Raw genomic sequence first — 26,126 nt, forward strand, 5'->3', positions numbered from 1 at the left:
CTATAGGAAGATTTTCCGGAAATTGCACCTTTCCCAGCCAAAGAATAAAAAAATTACAATTTTTATTGCAAGTTGCAATAAATAACTGTAGTAGAATAATATATAAAATGATGTAAATGTTAAATGAAACATTATAGAATGAATGATGGGAGGAGGAGACTAGAAGAGGCAACGTTGCGCTTCATACGATATTATAAAAGATTCGTTCGATCGTACGATTTTCTGAAAGCGAGAAATAATTCAGCGAGATAATGCGTATAGCTTTAGCGTTAGAAAAGAGTTAACGAGCATAACTACACTGTAAAGTGCGAAGGCGATGCTGAATGCAGGAACGAAGTGGTATTTCGCGAGGAGAAACTCTTTACGCAGCTGCGCCCAGTTTCCGGAAATTCTCGTTAAAAAGTTCCTTTATTTCACCGTTCGTGGATTTTCCAATGTCCATCGTGGATTCCTTGCTGTGAGCAGTAAAATTGCACGATTTATGCGTGCAAGCGAACTTGTCAAATAAATCCAGCTAATTAATTGTGTCGTTATTTATCGACTGACATTTACATTCTCTATTGATTTAGTAATCACTAATTTGTTGAGATTTACAGAACTAACAAATTCAACTCATTGGTCCATATATTTTTTGAAGATAATTAATTTCCCAGACCAAGTTTATTTTAAATTTAATAAAGTAATTTATACGTACTATTTTTTTATAATTATTATAAAAATTGCTTTGGGTAATTATAGCGAATGAAATATTCTGCGGTAATCAATTTAACATGATAATATTTGTTATTTAATTAATAAAGTAATAGAAATTAATATAATAAATAAGCTTTACTACATAATTTGATTAAAATGATAATGATAGACTGATGAGACCGTTTTATTCATTAAATATTATGTATGTATACAAAATTAAAAGAGAGATTGTAAATGTGTATTTGTCGAATTCACTTGTCTATCACTTGCTAATTGTAAGTTTTAGATAAAAATTTAAAAATTAGTTATTAAAGCTAAATAGATATATATATAAATTATTAAAATCATCAATTTGTACATGACACTGTTAACAGCATAATGTTAATATAGTGCGAAAAATTAGTTATTGAACTTGTCAGTAAAAAATAAGAAAATTCGTTTCCTATAGAAAAGGAGAGTAATATCCTTGAAATATACACAGTTGTAAATGTAATATTCTTTTAATATTTTTAAAAATATCAAGATTTTTATTTAAATATTCTCTGAATATAATAATTAATAATTAATGCAGAATTCAATAGTGAGAAAAAGGAAGGAAAGGCGAAATGTCTAGACAAAAGGAATAATTTTAAATCGAGTTAAAATAGCGTACATTACAATTATTTTAAACTTAAGTTAATAATTATTGATAAGATTTTAGAACAGCAAAAATAATAAATTACAAGAAAAGAAGTATTTATTAATGATGAAAACACAGTCAAAAGATATTATGATCGATATACGATTGAATACAGCGGTTACTTAATCGACTTAATCAGTGACACCAAGTGAAACCAGCTTCTCTTTTTATTAATGTGACTACGAGAGGAGGCAATAGTGATGGATAGTTGAAAAATAAGAGTAGACCAGATTCAAACCAACGAGTCTCGCCGGTCGGTTCTCGGATCGATTCCACCTGCCGTATCGACCACGCCGGGGTGCACTTCCGCCCATGTCCTGTACCGAGTCCGGAGCGTTTGCGCGGGGCATGCGCAGCCGATGGTGAACGTCGTCGCCTGACGCCAGTCTGTCGGGGGTCGAAGTGTCGGCTACATCGGTTCGGTTGGTTTTCGTCGCATACCACGGCGTCCCAGCGGCGCTCTCACCCTTTCGCGGTAATACCGTGCCCACCCCTGATCACGTCACGCGAGATTCGTCGCGGTGCATCGACCAGCGTCGACGTCAACGGTGCAGTGCCAGAGAGGGTGGTATAGTTTGCCGCGACCCGACCGGAGTAGAGCTTGACGAGGGAAGAAACGCGGGGGTGGCCGTTTCGCTTTTGGCCCAGTCCCACTACACCACCTTTCTCTCGGATTTTTCGGTGCGCCTCTTTCGCTTTAGCTCCGGGGTGTAGTTGTGCCGGGGATAGTTGCTTCCAGCGAGCGAGAACGTCTGTCCGGTGTGCAATTCGGCGAAACTTGAAATTACTTTCGGCGCATCCGATAAATCGGTCTTATCGGGAAACGATTTTCCCGACTCGGCAAAGTTTGAAGAAATACTCCGGACGGGGTGCCGGCGCGGGTCGCCGGGAGGGTGGAGAGAGTAGGCGGTGGATGCTCGTTAAGCTATGTGCAAAAGGAATCCCGTACACTAGTGCTTGACCCGTTGTGATGAAGAAACGATGATAGCGTGCGACTATCGTAGTCATAGTGTTGTGCCGATGATCGGGGATCATCGCTCAGTGATCGTCGATCGGGAAAGTGCGAATTAAAGATAATTCTAAATTTGTTTCTGTCTACAAGTGTCTATTTAAAGAAACCTACGGGAAATTAGCTGTTCATCGGTAGTGCGATTCTAATCTAACTAGGTTAATTGAAAATTGAAGCTGTTGTCTCGACTCAAGAATACCGTCACATCGGTGAGAAGATTTACATTTTATGCTGGAGAGATACTGAAAGGTTTAAATATAACAGTGACGTACTTCTTGAACGCAACAAGCGAAGCAGCTTCCTGGATGCTTCTTTTATTTCTCATCGTGGTGCGCGTGTCTTTGTGCATACATCGTTTTAAGCATCAGAAAAGCCGAAGCAGCTAATGAATTTTCAATTCCACATTTATCGATCGCAAGAGAAATCTGACGTTCTTTAAAACAAATAATTCGTTAAAGTTTTACGCTACATTTTGCTTTTCTCAACAATTGAAAATTAAATCAACGTCAGTTCCTTCACCCGCGGTGATGTTTTTCAGCGAATTAGCTTCCGAAGAAAAGTCCGTTTGCTGAAAAATTATTACATCAGTGAAGTTCCATTTGACTCGATCGAGAGATTAGTTCGATGAATCACGAGATGAGAGTCAGGTACGACTCTCGTTATCTTCGATCCGTCCAAAGAAATTTTGAATGAGAGATTGGAAAATTATTTCTCTTGTATTTCCCTCCTTTTTCTCGCCAAAGAAAAGATGAAACGAGTTGGTAAATATTCCAAGAGCGGCCTGCTTCTGAACGTGATTAGAGCCGGTGCATTCTATCTCTTTCGATACATTAAGCACGCTATCAAAAACGAGATCGTCTTTGTGTGAGCGATAAGACACGTGTGTGAATTCTTTTTATATCAGTAAACGTGATTGAAGAACGGAAAATCGTCAAAAGACAAGGTCACTCTCGTGGGTGTCGAAGAAATCCTGCTTTTAATCGAAAGTTCCAATCTAGACATTACGGTCTATCGCGGAAAAGTGTAAAGTGGAAAGTTACCTTTTCTGACAGTGTGTAAATAAGTATTTTACTTATTGTTCTCATTAGACGTCCAACGATAAATTCACATGACGATTTTTCCTACGTATAGAAAATCTCCATTGTTCAGTGGAAGCAGCAAGACGAAATACTGAAACCAGAGACCATTAAAACTTGCAATTTGATAGCACGAAGCTGATAATAATTAAGTCTAAAGGATAATGATGACGTTTATAAGGATATACTGATCTTCGTTACAGCATCGACAGAATATCTGAATTTATTCGACGTTTCTTAATACCTAATTAAATATAAGACTGGAAAAAATCTAATGACAAATACAATCTCTGTGACTAGGAAGATATAACTCAGGATGTTTTCCAATCTATTAATCTGCAGTCTTCCCTAGATCAATTGCAAAATAGATAGTTAAAGACGATTTGCAATCATTTTTTTCCTGAATTGTTTAAACAAAGAGAATGTAATCCACGCACAAGACTATCGCAATCTTTCAAGACCAACAAGTTGAACAAATTATGGAAAATCTGCTTTATTTTCATGAGTTTCTTGTATGTGTGCTGCGTTTAAACTCAGGAATATCTAAATAAAGACAATAGTTCTGTTTTAGAATTACTAAACGAAATCAAGACCATGATTTATTTAAGCTGAACTATCAAAAATGCTATTGTAAAATAGCAACTAACTTTATCAACTTTTACTTCCGGTTAAGATCGCCTCAAGTACATTGATTGAGCCAAGTAAAGTCTCACGGTTATTGAACTGTCCTTCACTTTGAAAGAGACTGATGTATCTAGGAGGTGGACGAGCTTTTGAGAGCCGCGAGATGGATCAGTTTGCGTACGTCCGCACCTCTGGAGGTGGTTAAGGCGGAAATAGTTGCGGTGGAAGACAAGGAAGGCGGTATGAGAGACGTCGGAACGGCGGAAAAGTGATCGGCGGAGTTGACGCCGAAGCAGGAGGTGACGCTGAAGACGTCGGTGATCACGTCAAGATGACGTCATCGATCCTGGCGCTGCTCAGCTTGATCCTGGCGACCGCCGGTGCTGAGCTGAGCTCGAGAATCGTCAGGACTAAGTACGGCGAGCTGTCGGGCGTGATCGTTACCCTCGATCGATATCTCGAAGGTGTCGAGGTATTCCGCGGCGTGCCCTACGCCTCGCCACCGATAGGCTCGTTACGCTTTATGCCGCCCGTCAGCGGTGCCCTTTGGCATGGTGTTAAGGTCGCCGACAAGTTCGGACCCGTCTGTCCCCAGAAGCTGCCCGAGCTCAGCGACAAGATGCCCAAGGGCAGGGTAGAGTATCTCAAGCGACTGCTGCCCTACCTCAAGAACCAAAGCGAGGATTGCCTGTACCTCAACATTTACACCCCGGTTCAAGGTTTGTTTTTCTTTCCTTTTTTTTTTCAATTGAAGTAAGAAAATTATTAAAGACAACAGTGCAAAATAAATAGAGATCAACAGTTGAAACGAATTAAAATTAAATAAAAAATATACCTAACGAGATAATCATTTAAAAACATAAACTCGATGAATAAAATCTCAATTACTGAAAAATATATTTACGCTGAAAAAACTACAAATTTTGAACATTACATAAAACTATTATTTTTTAAATAGCACATATCGCAATTCAAATATCAGATGTAAATTTATTTTATTCAGCATCCAGCATGTTGATAAAAACGTTTTATCGTTCGACAATTGTACATTATAAGAAATTAAACAAAAATACACAATATACTAGAATTCATTTGCTTTGAAGTAGCATCCTTTGATATGCATCTAACTAGTAATCAAGCTGTAGATTACATTTCAGTTCGAACGGAAATCAAACGCAAAAGGATTTGAAGGATAAAGTTCTATTATCAGTACACAATTTTCCACGGAAAGGGATTCGATAAATGCGTCCATCCATGGACAGATAATCCCGCATTGGGCGCAGTTTATTTTCCAGATATCCAATTTACCTGTACAAATCGTAACACGCGATATAACGATCTCTTTTTATTTCGCCTGTAAACTTGTAATCAACACAATAGTTACGCGCGGCGTTTGCTATTGAGTCAAGTTGCAGTGCAACGACCTCGTTTTGCATCTCATTCGCCTTTAGCAAACGCATCGGTAAAATAGTACTTCCGTCCAATTACAATACGCGATGGACATCCATTTTGCGCAAAGTGTCGTGTCCAAACGCCATGTTCGCGCTTTGTGACCGTGAAAGCAGTGATATCATCGCTTCCGGCGGAAGCTAACGATCTTCCTTTCCCACGAATCTACGTAATTCGAGAATTTAAGATGTAATTGCGTTTTTAAATACCGTTATGATTGCTATGAATACCCGTTTTACATAAAGTTACCATAAGGTTACATTTGCAACTTGTGCACGTAGTGAAGCGAAAATACCACGATGAGAATTAACAATTTTCCTCGGATTAACATCAAATGAAACCTGAGAGATTTAAAGCTTTCTGATTAAATTCAATTTCAATGTGTTCTTATATATACAGAGATTTATACATTAAATTTATTTTTTTAATAGATAAATGGCTATATTCAACGACTGACGATATTTTGAGATAACCGCGTGCATTTTCTAACGAAAGTCGGACCGAAAGTCACTTCCCCATAAAAAGAATACGCGCTTTTCTTCGCGCTACTATGGCACGAATCCTCGTGAATGTGATCTCGTTAAATCAGCCAATTATCTTGCGATCCCTCGAAAAGAGGCTCAAAGATGGCGTACTCCTTTGTGCGCAGTCTTTTCTCGTTTCTTCTGCATAACGGACCTAGCCGAAGAAATCCGCGTTGATTCTTTGCCTTTCAACGACGTTTCTTGACGACGAAAGCTTTCACCATATTTTCCACGAATACATTAATCCCGCCCGATACGGGATATCAAGCTCGCGCGGATCTCTTTAATGTCGGATATATAAAGGAATTAGAGCATGCAGGACGAAAATGTCAACATTATACATACGTTACATATTATAGATTTTTTTTTTTTTAACAAGAGATGTGATTAGTGTTCCGTGATTCTTGACGAAAAAATCAAAGAATAGAGATTATAAATAATTAAAAAGTAGAAACTCAATACCAATGTGAAATTTTTTTTAATAATCTACGCGTGCAGTGTACGAGATCTAAAACTTAAAGTAAAAATGGCTTAAATAAAATAGGATAAAAATTGAAATGAAATGCGATGAGAAAAATGGAAATAATTACAAAACAGATTAAAATGAAGTATATTATAAAGAATATGTAATAAAGAGCACTTTACTACAGTGAGAAACGATATTTAAACTGTCCAAACCTGTTTCAGCGTTTAAATGTAAATGCGCCCCCTTCTTTCCCATATAACGTTTCACGTAGAGCAGGAAGCATGTTCTAATACTATGGCGGGCACTTTCGCATTTTCTTCTCCTTGTTGAGAGTTACATATAGCTGAAGTACTGGCAAAGTTTTTCAGCCGTGTATTGCAATGGCGGCTCGAATACGCGTGTGGTGGTGCTACACGGGAACTTAATAAGAAACTTTATAATCACCTCGTGCTTAGAGAGATTAAAGCTCGCGGGGAGTAACTTTCCGCGCGGACTTAAGTATCTAAACTAGATAATAGTTTCGAAGCCTAGGCAAGCCGATCAATCTTTGCTGCTCCGGGGACCAGATACTCCAAAAGTATAACATCAATTCAATTTTGGACGTGGCAGGGCAGAATCTGTCGCGCCTTCCGGCCCATTCTGATGATACCAAAATTCTTCGCAGTTAGAAAATTGTCTGCCAAAAATTTGCGAAAATCACCGTTCCTAAAATTTTGTAGTATTTCAGGATAATAACTCAGCGAAGGCCGCCATTGTCGCGCGCGGCCCAAACAAAGAATCCACGAAAGCGGCCATTAATTTGCCGATTTGAATGGGAAGTGTTATTTTATAGCCGGCATTCGTTTCCCATAAATCGCTTTGCAGCCGCGGAATTCGCGCAATCCTCTCCATCCCACTCATTGGTCCATCCAACATTGCGCTTTTGCGACATTATTTTCTACGCGCTAATCCCCAAAAAGAATTTGTTGTGCTTCTAGTTATTCGATTCACGCTGGAAAATTCATTCAAATTCAGGAATTTCGAAATGTCATCCGTGACGATTAAAATTCCCTCTGATATTAATTATAATTCTATTAATGCACAATTAATCTTCCGTTAGGTTAATATTTCGATATTTTTTAAATTTATTTTAATTACGACTGTAAAATTGTGTGATACTGAAAATTCCATATGTCGCATTAAAATGGATATTCGTTGCACCTTCAAACCGTAAATCGGTAGCTGAAGGAATTACGGTGTGAATACGTGACCCCGAGGACAATTGAAAAAGCTGCATTAAACATGGCTGGAGATGATTTATCGGGAGTTGAAGAGCGATTCCCGCATGTTATCGCCTCCTTCTATCCCCTTTTTTTGTCTTTCTCCGTTACACGCTAAATTCTATTTTGATATTGAATGGCAAAAACCGCGTATGTTTTCCCATACAAGTATCAAGCGATCTTTGTATCGCTTTCGACGTTATCGTTGTCGCACTTCCACGATTCAGCGACAGTAAATTTCCGCCGAGACAGGTAAAAAAGTGGAAAAAATAGTTTACTGCATTTGCAGTTCTGCTAACACACAAATTTACGTTGAATATTATGCGTATATTCGACTTTTAATATTTTTATATGTAAAACGTGCAAGTGATTTCTTTTTTTTATTTCAAAAGCCTTTTGTACTTTTTGTATATATATGTACAATTTCTCTGGGTTTTATTCTACAAATACCTACAAATTAATTTTTTTAATTGAATTTATTAATTACAAATAAAAAATACAGTTTTTTAAATTACATATTAAAAGAATAAGATCTGCTAAATTGATAAATAAATTGGTAATTTTCAATAAACAATCGCATTGCAGTAAGAATAAAAATTTTCTCAAGATGCAATTATTAATTTGATTTAAACATTTAATAATGAAACAATTAATGTACATACAAGTCAATATAATTATATTAGTAATTAATTCGTTATTGGTACACTATGTAAATTAAAGTATTCAGTCGTAATTTCGAAAGTTGTGAATTATTCATAGTTTGAATAATCTTGTTTATGAATTTATCGGAAGGGAAGAATACAGAATAAGGGGGAGAATAAGTGTCTAATCTTGCAATATGTTAAAGGTAATTGAATATTAATTACAGATCGCCTCCCCAACGGGATCGCAACACATTACATCGATTTCCTGAAGCGAGCTTTTAAACCTTATCGCGTGTAAACGATAATTATAGGATCAACGCGGCATAATCCAGTTATTAATTTAATTACGATCCCGCGCTAATTTCACGCCGCGCTGATCATTACACGGAGTATAGATTTAACGAATCAATTCCCACGTGTAATTTCGTACAATGTGTGCGCTAATATGGCCAAAAACTTGATCCGTCAAACGCGAATTTCACTGTTGCAACTTTGTATCGAAATTCGCGGTTATTATTTAACAATTATTACAAATCGCCGAGTCTATCCTAAACGCCGCTGTAGAGTTTCATTGAAATCACAATTTCCGGCTTCGAAAGGTTTCTTGGCAAGCGAGCACGAACTTTCGACACCGCAATTAACTTTAATTACATCCCATTCAAGAATTACTATAGATCGGCGATTATACTATTATAATTCCATTTCTAAATATAAGAAACATATTTCAAAATTAATCTTCAATAATGCAATGTCGCAAAAATTGAATTTCATGATCAAATCTTTTTCGAGCAAATCAATTTCAAGTTGTTCAATCCATTTAACTGTCTTCCAAAAATACTTTTGCAAAAATACGCTTTAACTAAGATAATATTCAGAAATAAAAAAAATTTTAATAATCCGACGACAGAAAAAAATTTGAATCATCTAGTAAAATTATAAACTTTAATAAATGTTAAAAGAAAAATCTAATGTTTTAAGAAATCCTGTCTATCAAAATATGAAGAACTCGGAAGGATCTAAGGTGCTACTTTCTAAAAATACATTAATCAGCGAGATGTTTTCGTTTCGAAGTTAAAAAGTTGTTATAAAGCGACGCGACCATCCGGCGGAAGCGGTGGAAAGGGAAAGTCTCGTAGACTGCTTAATTATGCCGAGTTAGTAATGGAAATTAACGGGGATTAGTAATGGAAATCGAGGTGGTACCTCGTCCGAAACTAATTCTGGTGCTTCTTCTGCCCGAACTTTGCAAGACGAAGTACAGTTTTGCCGGCATATATATCACATGGTTATAAATTACCGTCACATATTGCTGTGTGCCTTCGAGAAAGATTCTTAGAATTTAAGACATTAAGCCTCCGTAGTATATAGCCCTTTGTTCTTCGAAATATTTCCTGTATTTTCCAACAAAAACAATTCCGAGAAGAACCATTTAATATTACAACGGGGTTTTGCACATGATAGTAAAAATTAGGAATTGAATAAAAAATATTGTCACACAGATCAGGAAAGAGAAGTAGCAGTCACATTTTTCATTAATAAAAAAATGCACATTTTATTACTTTTAATTACAAATTTATGATATTATTAAATTTTTTTCCCGTTGAAATGAAGAGGAAAATTGAATGTGATAAAAAGTCACGGGATAAGGACACGGGAAATGAAATTTCAAAGAGATTCACGTCGAGGGGAGGAAAGCGAAGTAAATCGAATTTGTAGCGGGCGTGACTGTGAGGAACGAAAACGAACGGCGAGAGACGGCGGGCGGAATTTGCGCAACCACGAAACAGCTCTTTCCGCGCACAGCGAACGATTCCGCATGTTTGCACGCGCGTTAGCGAAAATTCAGCCGCGAAAATGCTCGGGAAAAATGTAGTTGTTTGTGAAGGCCGAGCGTCCGCATTTTGCCGGCTCTCGATGTGTCTTTAACCCCTCCGTTTCCGCCAAGTATGATACTTGTCGCTAACTTTGCGGTGGTTATACTTGAGATAGTAGGAAAGAAAGAGAGAGAGGGGGGGGGGGAAGTAATCTGCAATTTTTTTGATCACTTGGTTGTCCACTGTTGCGTTTTTAATCTTTTCCATCACATCTCGCTTTACAGCCAAAATTTTTTTCTTATCGTTGGATTAAACTTTAATTTTCACTGTTGAATATTCCTCCTTATTTATAATACAAAGGAAGACACACAATCGTTTCTTGAGAAATAAAGCATATTTCTTCAAAAAGTAAAATACTCTTCAGTATGACGCAAATTCGCAATTGCCGATGCAATCCTGCAATATCGCAAGGAATTCTCGCGCGTACGGTAAAGTTGAAGGAAGGACGTCAACGAGGAATTATCGAGAGATTAAGGTATCGTCTCGCATTGTTACTCCCCAGACTCCATCACTCAAAGTGCTTTGGGAGGCGACTTCCGCCTCGAATCTCGCGACTCCATTTAACTCGGCCTTCGCAAGTCTACAGCTTCTCCTTCGTGAGCCATTAAATGCAATTGTACGGCAGGGTCTTCTCTTTCTCATCTACAAGGTGCTTCCAATGAGGTATCCAAATTCCGCCTTTAAGAAATTTCAATTCGCACGTGCAATCGAGAAAATTGCAATCACAATTTGTCCCGGTTTTATCCATCGAAATTAACAATTTCACCATAATAATAGCAGTTATACATTTCTATCTGATATTATTCATTCCATCAGCTCGAATTACCGGTATTGAAACGTTATAGACGATTGTAGACAAAACGCAAAACTGACGACTGATTGAAAGATTCATACCAGTGTAACGTGCTTTCTTTCCAGTTATAAAATTTACCAAAACCTGCACTCTGCGTCAATTTGAATATTTATCCTCTCGATACAGGTTGTAAGCTTTTAGCCGCGAGCTCGCATTTACAGGAAAACCATTACGGGCCATTCGCCTACAATTCTGCAATTGACAGTTCCATCAGGAAGCTGCGTTGGATGATTGGACCGTGGAGAATCTTCCCAACAGGGCGAGAGAGCAGCTTGGTCACTGAGTGCGACTAGCGAACTATTCTTTACGGCTTTCAATCTTACCTTGAAGCTCCCATTCTTCCCAATCGTCCTGTCTATCAGGTTACTGTCACGTACAGTCCGGTTCCGTGTAATCGATTATTTGCTCAGTATTTTTAATAGCGACTCTAAAAGCGTTTAGATAAGAGCTATTTTAATCTCTTACCTCGCGGAAGCGTCTGCGATCCACAGTCGTATGCGAAAAAGTAAAGGATAAAATAACCAATTAATATTTAATTGTGCAGCACTTGGCGATTAAACTTCATTTCGAATGATGAATATGATTTGAACTTTTACCTTTGCCGAAGCGAAATATCGATAACCTACGAATGCCATTTAACATTTATACGTTCAATGATATAAGGGAGCTAAATACCTAGGCAAAATAATTTAGATGGCTCACGCAAATAAGCGATGATAGTTTAGCGGGATGAAAAGGCATTCGCAATTCGATTATCCGCGGCGTGGCGCAGTTTGCAGCTCGGAAGGCCGGAGCTAAATGCAAATTTCGCAACTTATGACGTTCAGCGGGCGTAATTTCGTTGTGAACTGTAACGCTGCATAACTTCGATGCTTGACGAGCGTGAGTCACGCTTCATTGCGTAACAATGGCCGGTTCACGTTATCGGAAGCTTTTTAATTACGCCGCGAATGGCCGGCGAAATCAATTACGTGTCTCATTTACCTCGTTTGTCTCCCGTGGATCGTCAATCGGACTTTGCGACCTCTACGGATGTATCTGACTGAACGGGTATTTGCCTCAGTAAAATTTTTATACTTGACAGGGAACATTGTCATAACTTTGGCTAGAAATTTTAGCGATATCGTGAATCCTCTCACAGAATTTCAATCATATAAAGTCCTCTATACTTTTTCTACAATTTATTTTATATATTACATGTTTTAAGATAAATTTGATTAAACTTCATGTTTCCAATGTTTATTTTATATTTTATTTATTGTTGTATATACAAACAGCGATTTATAAACAAGAACTGATTTGAATTTCAACGTAATAAACTTTTAGGAACAATGCAATTTTTTATTACAACAATGATGTTACGAAAAGTTGTTTTTTCTCATTTTTTCTATGTATTTCTTCACTTTTAATTTTTATTGCTCAAAATTCATTAATAGCAATGATGCGGTAATGCAGCTCTTCCAGAAATCAGAGATTTTATCTTCTTGATAAAAATAAAACAGTGAGTAAAAATTAAATATGTATAATACAGTAAAGTCCCTGAGTGGAAGGCGCATTTGCCGAGAGTCTTCAATATTTTAAAGTGAAGATTAAATACTTTCAAGAAAAGATTAAAAATAAAATAGTAATTTGAAATTCTGGAAAGAGTACGATGAAAATTTTATCGAAGCAACTTCAAACTTGAAGACGACGCGACGCTTCGTGAACAGTGGTATGAAACGCTTTTCTATTGGGTTACGAAAACACAGAGATTTGATGCGCGACGAGCGACTCGGTTTATCGTAAGAACCTAATGGAAACGAGGTCTATAAGATCTGAAAAAGCCTTCGTAAAAAGTTTCAGCGGCTAGTAGAGAAAGTTGGAACGCATGGTAGACTGCTTATTACGTGTATAAGCATGCGTGTGCGACAGTAGTGGGTGCATTATACAGCTGGTGCGCCGCGCCGCCGCCGCCACCGCCGCCGTCGCCGTCGCCGGTCGGATGCTAAAAGTAATAACAACTTCCGTAACTTTCCTCGTACCGCGCGTTCCTGCATATGGTGTCCCGCGATGTTCCGGTTCCCTGCGATATATCGGACATTGCGCCTAATCTCAACGGCCCTTCTGGTCCTGAACTTCGATAATCTCCCGTCGGTGACGGTAAGCAATTTATTTTATTATTTTAATGAAACGACCGAGACAACTGCCAGTATAGATTGATTCGTATGAAACCTAATAAAGGGCCTTTGTTAATCATATTCAGTATTAATGAATTTCCCGCGGTAATGTGATGGCTAGGAAACCAAACTCTAGCGCTATCGGAACTTTGAGGACTTGATGCTGTTAATTAATTGCAAATATTGTGTTCTACAACCACCAACAAGTCAGGTAATGCATATGTGCTGTTGTTGTAAGGATATAATTTGCCGTGTCACGAACTTAGAAACAACAAACTATTACTATTCCTCAAGATATCATATATCAGATTTATTCATCTGTTAACTTCCGCATGCTAAACTTTCCAAGGTGTTGAGTAGCATTCTGTTAAAAATATCTATCTGATATTTCCACGAAAGTGTGAAATTGAAGACTATTATTATAAACTTCTTTCCTATCCAGAAAAGTTTATCTTTAGAACGGAGATGGAGATTTATTCACGGAAGAATTGTTTGGAGGAAAAAAAGACCAGAGTAATTGCAGTTGAGGTTGTTCGTACCTTTCTTTAGCTAAAAGGGAATGAGAGTAGAAGCAGTCAGTGTATCAATAGAGAAGTAACCGAGTCTCCACCAAAAGGTTATAAAATCGCTTTTCCTCTTGGTCTTCGAGTTCTTTGGGCACGAATCCCTTTAATCCTATGGCGGGAAGTACACGCGAACTTTGCGGCCGGACGGATTGCGTATTCACGTAATTCCTCGATCGGGGGGAAAAGAAATTGCATTTAAATGGGCCATGCAAATCTACGAAGGGCGGGGAAAGGGAGCAGATCGGTACGCCCTACGTCCTGCGTCCCCAACCGCCTCCGCATTACGTGCACGAGAGAATCTTGTTATGCTAATACGCGGCAACATTCCGCGGCTCTAACCGCCTGGCGTGCGGAAAACGAGTCACCGATTTTTGCGGACGATCGCGAAGAAGATGGCGGTCGCCTCTATCGATCGCGTCGCAACGACGCTTGGCTCGCGAAGCAATCATGTCGAACTAGAAGAAATTGTTTTTTAACGATATTCTTTTTCTTTTGCACCTTTTAAATATATATATATAAATAATGTATAAACTTGTAACTTTAATATTGATTTAAAAAAAAAAAAAAAAACACCATTAGAAAATATATACATGTTTACATATTTTGTAATGGTATTTTTTCAATTACTTTTATTTTATTTATTATATATATAATACTGTACCTGTATTACTACAACTACAAACAAACACATAAATATTAATTTTACTAACAATGCTAACGAGTATTAATTAAATAGCTAAATAGAATACATTGGTAAAGATCCATTTCCAGATAGATGGACATATATTTTGGCTGCATGTTTCTTCTTGACCCGAAAACCTCTAAATATCCGTGACATGAAAAATGCATGAAGCCGCACTAAATTATAAAGCGCAAAAATATTCGTGGTGACTTTATCTGCTCCGTTATAAGGATCTCACCCTCTGAGGTCCTTCCATCGTGAGGGGGTGGCATCACGCTTAGCGCTGGCGTAATTATTTTCAGTGCAACCAACCCCGCAGTCGTATAAAACGTCAGCCTCAGCATGCGCGAAGGGGTCGCAGCTTTGTACCGCGAATAGGTGGGGATGAAAAGGCGAGAGGGTGAGAACCGGTAGAAAGCCTGGAGGGTGGAGTACGGGCGACGGAGATCCTCGAAGGAGGTCTCATGCCGCAGGCAGTAAAAAATTTCTTTCTCCAATTCCCTCGTCCACCTTGCGTCCCCCTCGAACCTCTTGTCCCATTTTCATTCCTGTATTCGGTCTTCACCCCCGGAGTTCTTGGGAGGAGACTTTTTTTTAATGAATGTTCGCGGCTTAAAGGGGGAGAGGATGAAAAAAAAAGAAACGGATGAGTGAAGCGCAAGACTAAGGGAATAGGAGCCATTAGAGAGAACATAATCCTTTTTACTTCCTCCCTCTCTTTCTATCTAGACGCCCCTGTGCGCCAGCTAAGCGTAATTCACAAACTTTTGTCGGATTAAAAATGTCCGCCGGACCATCATAGCTGGCGATTTCTGTCTTCATTCATCATTGCGCGATGTACCGTGGTTCACTCGCCAAAAGTCACTCCTTTCTAAGTTTCTTTTGTCCTTTAAGATATATATACATCATGTTGTAAAAATTAACAAACAACTTTTTGAAAATATTAGAATTAAAATAAAGACAAAAGTGTGAGAGAACATCCTGAAATGAAAAAGTATTAATTTGAAATTTCGCAGAACTAGTAAATAGGATGTTCATCCCTTATATTGCTTTTATACAGTCGTAACGTTTATGACAGCATAATATCAGAGAAAATAGCCATCTCGCGATTACTGTTATACGAGAAAGGGTGTGCAAAGAGCTCAACGACGCAATAATTGCTGGCACGCGTGAGAACGTAACGTATACTCTCGACCAAGTTCTGTCTTCGTTACTCCAAGGGTGGGTTGCCTTCTCTCATTAATCTCGCAAGAGAAAGACGTACCCGGCTTAAAAGGGTTATACTAAAGGTCATCTGCCTTTTACCCTTATCATCTCACCCCTTAATGAGATAACAACGACGACTTTATCATACCTAAGCAGATACGTTGCTGATTTAAATATTGTGTTGGCAAAAAAATTGATATGTTGAGAAAAAAAAGAAGAAAATAACAAAATTACATAAAGACAATTAAAAAACATAGGTAGGCACGTTTGGCGGGTTTTATTTAAGTATAGTGCTGATTCCGAATGAGTTGACTTTTGGGTTAAAGAGCTGCAACAATAGCGGGAGGCCGAGATTTCCGCCAATTGAGTGTGGAGCGATCGACATGTTCTCTAATCGTCTTTGGAAGTTCCGAGAATGAAGTGCCGAGCCGCGGATTAAGTGAGATTCTGCGCCCGGGGCCAGAGACGAAGAGAAAGAAAGGGATGTTAGGTATGGGGAAAATCGAGGGCGTAACCTGAGTAGTGGCGGAAAAGCGGGGGGAAAGTCGGAGAACGATATTCCAGCGAGTTACTAGGTCCTCCTGAAAACGGCAATCATGGACGCAGTCACGAAGCGCTGACGGGGCAGAGATTGCTTTATTCCCGGATTTTCCTATTTCACGTGAAACAGTTGGCGCCGGATACGAGCAGGAGCTTGGGGTCATCAGCCGGGCTTAGGTACCAACGGGTACAATGCAAAATCGCACATTGGAAAAGATGTCGAGGTGCGAGATGTCGATGAATAATGGACAACAAGCTATGTTGGCACTCGTGTAAAATAAAAAAAATGAAAAAAAGGATAAATTGAACGGAATTTACAAATATCTACAACATTTCTCGAAATTGTAAAACATACGCAATTACAAAGCTTAAATTAAAGCTAAAAATTAAAAATTGTTTTGATAACGGTAGGAGAATGATACTTTGGATATGTTATAAAGAAAAATCATTTCTTACGGAAGAATTTTTCTGAAATTCTGAGGATTTATATTTCTTCATAACTTTTACAAGTAAGAATAGAAATGTCGAGTCAATTTGAGATCTCAATACCTTGGACTTGGAGAATTTGCATATAAAGATGAGTATGAGAACCGAAAGATTTCAGTGATCTGTAAATCGGGGAGTTTGAGATGTCGGAGGGTACACGAATTCGAGAAGTTCGTGATCTAAGATGACGTGTTTCCGGGACGACAATGAATAATAGATACGAACCTATTTAGCTTTCGCAGCGCGATCTCGATGGAATAGAGAGAAACGAAGAGTAATGTGAAGCATGAGATGGAGAGAGAGAGAGAGAGGGATTAAATTAGTTGACGTAACGGAAGGTTGTTGCACCTCTGCGAGAGCTCCTCCAGGTACTTAACAGAGGAACTATATTCCAGGATTTCCATTATGCTGCGCGCAAAATAGCCTTTCTCCAAGTTGCCGGGGGGAACAATACGCAGGCTCTTGACAATACCTTCCAATACGCAAATTCGTGCTTCCTAAAGACATCGAGACTCGTAAACTTTACGCACGACTTACGAACACGAGGATAAGCCGTAACAAAAAGTCCTCGTGTTGCATTCTTCGGTAAATGAGATTAATAATTGGAATGAGCCCATTCAAAATACAGTTATTTAATCGGACACGCTGTTTTCGAACATTATTCGAGAATGCTTGAAAAATAACCGGGCCAGAAATTTCGCATTCGCGGCAGAGAGTCCCGTAGGACAAAGGACAAATCCGGGTTACGGAGATGCAGTTGCTGGAAAGCAAGCCCCTGGAGGACTGGGGTTAAGCCAAAGTCGAGTGCGGCCGTGACCGAGTCCTGCCAGGATCTCTCCTTGTTTCCTCACCTCGTGCAAGATTAACCGACGGAGCATTCGGTACGCCCTGCGGCAGGATTAAATGAATTTTTCACGGACATCACTTCTCGTTCCGCCAGATCTTGACAGAGTGCATCAAATCTCCCAACTTTTCTGAGGAACAAATCGCGGATCGCGCTCGCGCTCGCGTAGATCCTTTTATTACGTCATGCTAATGAGCCTACTTCCCAGATAAATCTTTTTGTTTTCTTGTTTGCTACTGGATTTACCTGTTTCGGATTAAAATTCACGTCTGTATTTATCTAATCATTATAAATAGAAATGTGTAATTATTTTTAAAAAATAACATAAATTCAACGGCAAAATTGAAATAATTAAAAACGTTTCCTTGTTCTCTCACGCTCTTTCTCTTCGTTTATATACGACGCAAGTATTCTTAAGATATCTCCGATGCGCAAAATTGTTTCAGCTAACCTGCTTATGCTTTACGTAAACCCATTCATATATCCTGCGAGAATGAAGTACTTAAAGGATTAATTCCCTTCCTGAAGGTATTCGTTCACGTAGGTGATTTCCTTGGACATAGCCAAAGACTTGCGCGACCTTGCGAGGAAGACTCGCCGAGCAGGGAAGGGAAGTGGCGCATTATGCACAATAAAGGAGAAACAAGAGGGTAACGTCAGACACACTTAGCGTCGGAACTTTTTGCCGACGGCTCTCAGGCCATCCTTCTTCCCGGCGGGAAGAACGCCGGGAAGGAAGAGGAAGGTAAATCCAGAGGCAGGATTTAAAACGTTCTCAGCGAGCGTGTAAAACAGCGACGACAACGGCAGAGCCGCGACCGCGCAACGACACAAAGTGGACCGGGTAAAATTATTTCAGAGAATCCAGGGAAATTATTCCGGACATTCTTCATCGCGAGAGAAATGTTCACCCTCTCGGCGACTTTCTTTCTCGTCCTGGGTCCTCGCCCGCGCTGCGGCCGAGCTTCCATTTGTCAGACTACCAAAAGGATCCCGTTGTAGAGCGCGGACGACTATCGGGAAGAGAAATTGAATGTTGATAGATGAGAATGACGATCGAATGGAAGCTACAAAATGCTTTCTAGTAATTCTTGAACCCATTCTATTCAGCATTACGAAGAACTCGCCTTTTTAAAGAAGCTCTTTTCATGTTTTTCTCATGTTTCAAAAGTCCGATTTTGTTCTTTTATTCTTCTAATTCAAACAAATTTTCAGCTCTTGAAATTGCTATTGATTTTTGTTAAATTTGAGTTTATTCTCAGTTTTTACATATTAAACTTTATGTATAAACACTTTATGTAAAACTTTATTTTTACAAATCTTTATTTTTATAAAAATGTTTAATTTTGCAATTAATGGTTTACATTTCTACAAAGTTCTTTAAAAGAGCATTTTACATAATCGAATTATAACTTAAAATTTTCAATCTGTTAGGCTAATTAAGATTACTTTGTTTTTAAAATACATTTACAAATATTTTACGATTGTACTAACAAAAAAATATGTTTCAATTATTTTTAAATCGTTACATTTCTTCTCTCTCTCTCTCTTCTCTAAATCCAATTCCAAAGCTCTCCGAAGACGCCAATCATTTCATCTAGTGTCTATTTTGATAATAGATAGAACAAAGAAAAGTTCCAATCCCACCAAAGCGTCGGCGAACTGTTCAATAGCTCAAATGCGCTTTGACCAATAGAGGCCAGTTGTTAAGCGGTCGTTCACGCGGGAGAGCGCATCCTTGCTTCTGGAAGGGGTTTACTGGCCGATTTATCGATCACGTTAAATGTCTTCGCGCGATCCGATCCGTTCCCTCCGCGAATTATGAGGACCACGTCGTTGTGAGTCACAGCCTCCGTTGAGCGATCTAACGACTCAAGTTCAGCACCCGTTCGCAGGCGAAGTGGCTTTTGTCCGGCTTTTGTCGGTACCGGATCGATCATCTATAAACGGCTTCTCGTTCAACCTGTGCGGCTCTATCGAGGCCGTCGCGTTCGTCCACAGATCGGACGCGACGTATCGATTACTTCGTCCCGCTGCACAATGCCGCCGCGGATTATGGCACTTGGACGATTTCTTCGGGACGTACATCCCCCGAGCGAGTGCGGGTTCTATCGCCCGACCTGCTACACATTTTATACAAGTGGTCCAGGGCTGTACGTTTCTATATTGCTTTTAAATAATTGATTAGAAATTATAAGCATTTACTTTGTTTCCAAAAGTTAATAAATATATTAAATAAAAAGTAGAGAAATATAACTTTTTGTAAAGCAAATAAACTTTCCGTTGGTATTTAACATTGATCCCAGTTTCTATCGAACTGGTTTTACGATAAAAAAACAACTTTGCACGCGCGATTTAGCACAACAATTTATTGCGTGCAATTTTTAGAGTACTTCTGAATTCGCTCGTGGATAAATGCGGTATCAGTCGATATCACGGCTATAGGTATACGATGAGATGGACACGAAGAGGGAGAGAAAGAAGAGAATTTCGAGGACGATTCAATATTGACTATTGCCCAATGAGAGTGAGGTGTACTCGACATCAAACGAATTCATTCGCGTGCAAGATTCCCTCGTTCACGTCTACGTTTTTATCCATGAATCGGACGTACCTCGAATCGCTGGCAGAAAAAACGAATATATATATATTAAAAGAGGTAGCGCTTGTGTATACACAGAGTTTGGTAGAAAAAAAAATCGATTGGGTATCAATGGAGAAAGTCAAAAGTCGGAAAATACGATAAATTCGCAGTACCAAAAAGTCAATAGAATCAAAAGCTCGAAGCGTTGAAGAATTACGTAGTATGGAAATATTGAAAATTTTTGACGGATCTTTAAATCCAAAAATGAAGGAGAGTTAAAAAATTTCGAAGGTTAAACATTTGCGAAAGGTAGAAAAAGAAGGCGTTAAAGTAGTTAAATTTTTTAAGCAAGGAACGTGTCTTGTACATTTTAACAGGTAAAATTTGTATTTGCCGGTCGTATTTGCCCGGTATATAATCTACCTTTAGGAATACGCACAAACGACCGTCGACGGATTATTTAAACAAATGCGCTCTCGTTAACGACGACGGAAATGTCGCTAGCAGTCACGGGCCGCGTTTACATTAGTTGCTTGTCAGGTGGTACGGACACAGGCTAGGTGGAAGCGATTTATGGGGGGAATAAAGCCGAAACACGCTCGACAGACTCCACCGATAAACAACGTTATAAACAATCTGCCATTGATTACAAGCACAAAGATCGATCGACGATTTTCGTGGATTTATGGCAGGATTTTTGGGTGCCTCTCACAGATAATCAAGCTATTCTTTCAGTCAGGATTAAAGTCCTCGAGACGTAAAAAAGGGGTTTAACGATGAGTAACGATTATTGAATTTACGATATTGATTCGAACTCGCGAGAAGGATTTGAATCAACCTGTTCACAATCACTCACTAAGAAGAATCGATTAATTACACACTGTAAGTTTCGTGTATGTTCATCGACGGGCAAAAGAAATTTCCGCTGGATTTATAACGAAATATATGCGTGAAATTCGTAGCGGAATTATTGCGCGCGTTTTCCGTTTCACGTGTCACGCTTCCGTCGAGTCCGGTGTCCGGTATGGATTGATTGGCCGGTGGTTTAATTAATGAACGATCGCGATACGATGAGCGGGACGCGATCATTTTGGGAGAAAAACCGCGCGGGCGGCTCGGTCGTCGTCCTACGATAATTGATGACGCTGACAGAAAATTGATAATTCATTGTTCACGTCCGGACGAAACGAATAGATGGGCCGCGTCAGCGAAATAACAGAAATCACGATCCGACTTCAACTGTCGGTCGGTGCCGCGCGCAGTTTTGTTGTTGCGTTCGACAACTGCACCTGCACCAGCTGCGTTCCCAAAAGACCCTTGCGAAACGAGCGTTAAGGCCACCACGTCTTCCACTCTCAACCGATTGATCCAATTTTCAATATCGAATCCTGACAAATGTCCAAAATTGGAATACTACTCAGTCACCAAGATTTTCGACTTTTAACAGTTTTCAGAACCGTGACATTCTAATATCCTTAAGCCTTTTAGCTTCCGAAATAGTTAAAACTTTGTATCCCACGATTGATAGATTGTCGAATTTTTCTTTAAAGCGACGGGGGTCCGGGAAGCTTCAACTTTAAGCTGATCTCTGGGACTTGGAAATATCGAATTCGTCTTTGCTAGGTTTTCGGAACATATAGACGAATTCAGAGGTCTATAGCTCCTTTGGAGCAACCGAACGTAACCTCAGCAGCAAACACCGGATATGAACGTAGTTTCCCAAGATAACTACGTAATAGTTTGAGCACCGAGTGGGAGGTCGGGTGCTACGCGCGCGATCAATGGCGAGTTTAAGTCTTGAATTTATAGGGTTGCTTAAGGATATCCCATCTAGATATTATTGACTTTGAGAGCCACTGGACATTCGCGAAATACCTGTTTCCATTGCTAATAGACGGTATATCCGAGATACAATAGGTCTTTCAGGCTGAGCTTACGTAAGGCTTACTACTTGCTAGTTACGTCCTTTACCAATATTGTTAGAGATTATGAACAAATTAACGAGTGAGTAGAACCGAGTGAGAGCGAGTGAGCAGCAAAGTGATTGAATTATTCAGAGTTATCAAAATATAAATGCTCGCTCTTGTATGGAATAAACACGAAATGTAATTTATTTGAGAAACTAGAGAAATTATTGAAAGCAGTAGACAGCTTAATGCGTTTATGCACTTTTCGTTATGCAATCTTGCATAAATATAAATTAGCATAAATGGATTAAAGATTAAATTATTAGAGCAGAAGGCAGCTATCCGCAACATAAAGTGTAATCTTCACCTGGAGAACAAAATAAAATAATCTTTTACGGTCTTATAGCTGAGTTTTTATTTTTTCTCAACTTTCCAGTGAACAGTCCAATTCCAGACTGTAATAACATTTATACTGCCTTGGCAACTTTTCGACGTCGTGCTATTTAAAGTCACAAGTTCATCAAAGAGTAATTTTTTAATTCGCAAATCCAATTTGTTTGATCTTTCCCAATCTTGCTCGACGAGCTTCATCGTGCTATTCAATAAAAATCGAATTGCGTCATGCTTGAATCGCTTGAACATATTGCAGGTAGATATCGACTCTGGCGGAGCTGCGGGCAGCGCGGCGCTATCGATCGTTATTCTGATTAGCACGGTAGAATTCGCGCGTACGATACGTTCGTTCATGCAGATGCGGGTGCACGCACCGGCGGCCATTGCGGTTTTTAACGATGGCCAGGACGAAACGGCGCGACGCCCGGGTACTCGTATAAGCATCGACGTAAATCCCGAATTACGGCACGGTAGATCATAACGGTTTTGTTGCATTGTTATTATTCGGACGCGTGCGCGAACTCACGTCGCGTCGTGTCGTTACGGCCTCCGCTACACGCGATTGATTTCAAGCAAACTGCGCTTCCGACTTTATTGTCCGACGCCTGTTTCGATGCGGCACGCCGAGAATCACGTGGTACCCACCATTTCCGCCCCTCGTAATCGCTTCCTCTCGCACGCAAATAACATTTGGAGAAGCGATTCGGCCGTTCCACTTTTTGCCCCGGGATGAATTATTATTACATTTGCCACAGAATTCGTCGATCTCTCACTCATCATTATCACATATAACCAGCATAATTCATAGGTGAAGTATGGATGGAAAATTGAGATTAGATATTATAACGTCAATCTATCTTGCATCCGTAATTGTATTTGCACTCTTGAATGATGAATGAGACTAGTCAACGTTTACATATATTTATGTCTTCAATATTTTAGTAAAAATTTCTTTGCAGCAATTACGTATTGCATTACTGTGTGCGTAATTATTTATTTATTGTTACATATTTCATGTAATTAGAGAAAGAATAATGTTTGTTGTCAATATCAAATCAAACTCTTGTTTCTTCCATTATTGTATTCCAATTTAATCTTTATCCTAAAAGTACAAAATATTTGATTTATTGCAACATCATCGGAGTAATACGATAGTTTTGCAACACTCTGGACATTGCACGCAATACTATTAGAATGACCTAGATAATGGGTCGGCCACTCGGCAGGACGTCGGCGAAATTACGGGGTAGTCGCCATACCTTTTCAGGAAACACAAAATGGAAGGATTAACATCCTCCAGCCGACTATAATAATAGAATTACCCCGACAACGAGCTTGGGATTTTCGGAGGCCCAAGTTACACGCCCGCAAAAATACTGCCCCACAGCGTAATGTCGTAGCACGGACGATAATCCGGTCGTGGATGAAGTTGAAAATGGTGTGGAAATACACCGCCACCCTCGCCAAGCCGTAAACCGCTTTGTACATCGTCCCGCTTTTTCCGGGGAACGGACGTAAACTTGCGGTACTAAGATAAATTTCTTAAGAAATCCATTGCCTAAAGTCAGCCAAAATTGTTTTTTTTTTTTTTTCGATAAAATAACTTGTAAATAATAAAAAAGTTGGATCATGAAAAAGAAACTTGAAAAGTAATAATACAGGAGACGTAGATAATAATCTATAAATCTATAAATATGAATTAAAAGTTATAAAAAAGAGAGATGTATTTAATTTCAATTAAAAAAAACTCTAATATCACTATTACATTTACATAATATAATATCAAATACATTTTTATTAATATTGTATTAAAAAATATTACTATAAAAGATGAGCGAATACATTTGATAATTATTTATGCTTTTAATAAAATTTCGAGAAAGTTACTGTAATTTTTTATAAGAGCTATCCTAATTAAAATATATAACTCTCTTACAATATATTAAACAATATAATTTGCTTATAGTCGATCTTGGCCTGTAAGCGCTATAGTAATTTTACGACCATCTTAAAAGCCAACTCAATAGCCAAAGGGATATAAAGGAACGTTTATTATATTTGAAACAATAAATGTCCATTATCATTATTCACCATGAGTAAGCACCGGGGATGTTGTAAAGGGAATATTATATTATACAGGTTAAAAAATCATTTAACAGAAGATTCAAAGCAGTCATAGCTCCATTTTTAGTTTTTGAATAGACGGTCATTTTGCAAATGATAACAGAAAATATTGGAAGAGAGAGGAGATGCTATTTCTGTATACCTTTTACCGCAAACCAGGGCAGCCCCTTCAGTCCTCGTGTAATCCCCGAATACATCATCCGAAAGCGACTACTGGCTAAATTTTCGATTTGGAAATAGGGCACGCTGTTGTACGATGAATGATTTCTTTTCATATTTTAGGAGATATCAAAAATACCAAAGGAAGATACGTCATATCACAGGGTAGACTATTCCTGTGATATAAAATTGTTATTTATTAAAAAAAAATTTTATTTCTTGTAACGTGTCCCCGTGCTTTTTAATATTTTCTAGAAAGTAGGATAAGATCAATTTGCATCAGTCTGTTTTATCAGTAATGAGAAAATTATAACGTATACATTTAGATTGCATTTGAGAAGGAAAGGGGAGAGTGGAATTTATTGTGATTCGGTCCAACTTCGTGCATGCAATTTAATGGTAGAAATAAGTTTGGCAATCTTTGGAAAACTTTCTTATCTCTTTAACCGAGGCGAGATAAAACACGATGACTACGGTATGAGTGCAAACCAAGGAAAGTCCCAGTCGCAACTATGATTACGCAGCTAATTGTACCTAATCGCACTAGACCCCATCAGTTTCTTCGATGTCTGTGTATCTTTCTTCCTCGACGACCCACTTTCAGCCATGCCTTTCCTCCTCCTTATCATCTCGCACATTTTCCGGGAAACATATTTCATACTTTCGACGATCCAATTTAGATTCGTGATAAGAAATATCCACCATTACCAACTATGTCGTTGGATCATTATTTATAAGAATTTTCTAAGTTCAAATATTTCTAGATGCCTCTCTAGTTTATTAACCTTTAAGATACCATATGAAAAAAAGTACCTTCTTGTTACGATCATGGATAACTTATATTCAACTACTTTTTCGTCTATTTAAAGTGATTTAAAAAAATCTCTAAAAATTTATTACACATATCTTCAAATTTCCAGAACAAATGTCTGTATTTCATTTTGGAAAAAAAAATGTGATATAACTTGATTACCTTTAAAATTTCGAGAAACAAAATATAAAATTAATGAGACACAATCATTAAAGTCCCCCACGACTAAAACTTAAAAGTTATTTATCAGCAAATAAACATTATAGTATTAAATAACGCGTGATAAAAAATTAACGAGGTAATAACAGTTGTTGTATTACAATTAAAAATTCAAAACACTATGTTTTATTTTATATACTATTTAAATGTTAATATTGTGATAGAAATGTTGTAATAAATTACATTTATTTCATACGCACATATATAAATATTTTAAATAAATAATATTCTTAATAAAATTTTGAAATTCTTAAGTAGTGCGTATATTGAATTATACTATATTTACATATTAACACGAT

At 38.5% G+C, this 26,126-nt stretch overlaps 2 protein-coding genes across 2 annotated transcripts in view; one reads left to right on the forward strand and one right to left on the reverse strand.

Annotated features, from left to right (window-relative positions):
- LOC105199594 overlaps positions 1 to 26,126 on the reverse strand; it is a 294,478-nt gene that overhangs the window by 59,873 nt on the left and 208,479 nt on the right. The window lies entirely within an intron of this gene.
- The window catches only part of LOC105199592 (neuroligin-4, X-linked), a 134,111-nt gene continuing 109,736 nt past the window's right edge, over positions 1,752 to 26,126 (forward strand). The window contains exon 1 of the mRNA XM_026137038.2: positions 1,752 to 4,800. Coding sequence (XP_025992823.1) covers positions 4,413 to 4,800 — 388 coding nt within the window. The 5' untranslated portion in view covers positions 1,752 to 4,412. The remainder of the gene's footprint in view (positions 4,801 to 26,126) is intronic.

Source organism: Solenopsis invicta, chromosome 13 (genome assembly GCF_016802725.1).
Source record: "Solenopsis invicta isolate M01_SB chromosome 13, UNIL_Sinv_3.0, whole genome shotgun sequence".
NCBI lineage: Eukaryota > Metazoa > Arthropoda > Insecta > Hymenoptera > Formicidae > Solenopsis > Solenopsis invicta.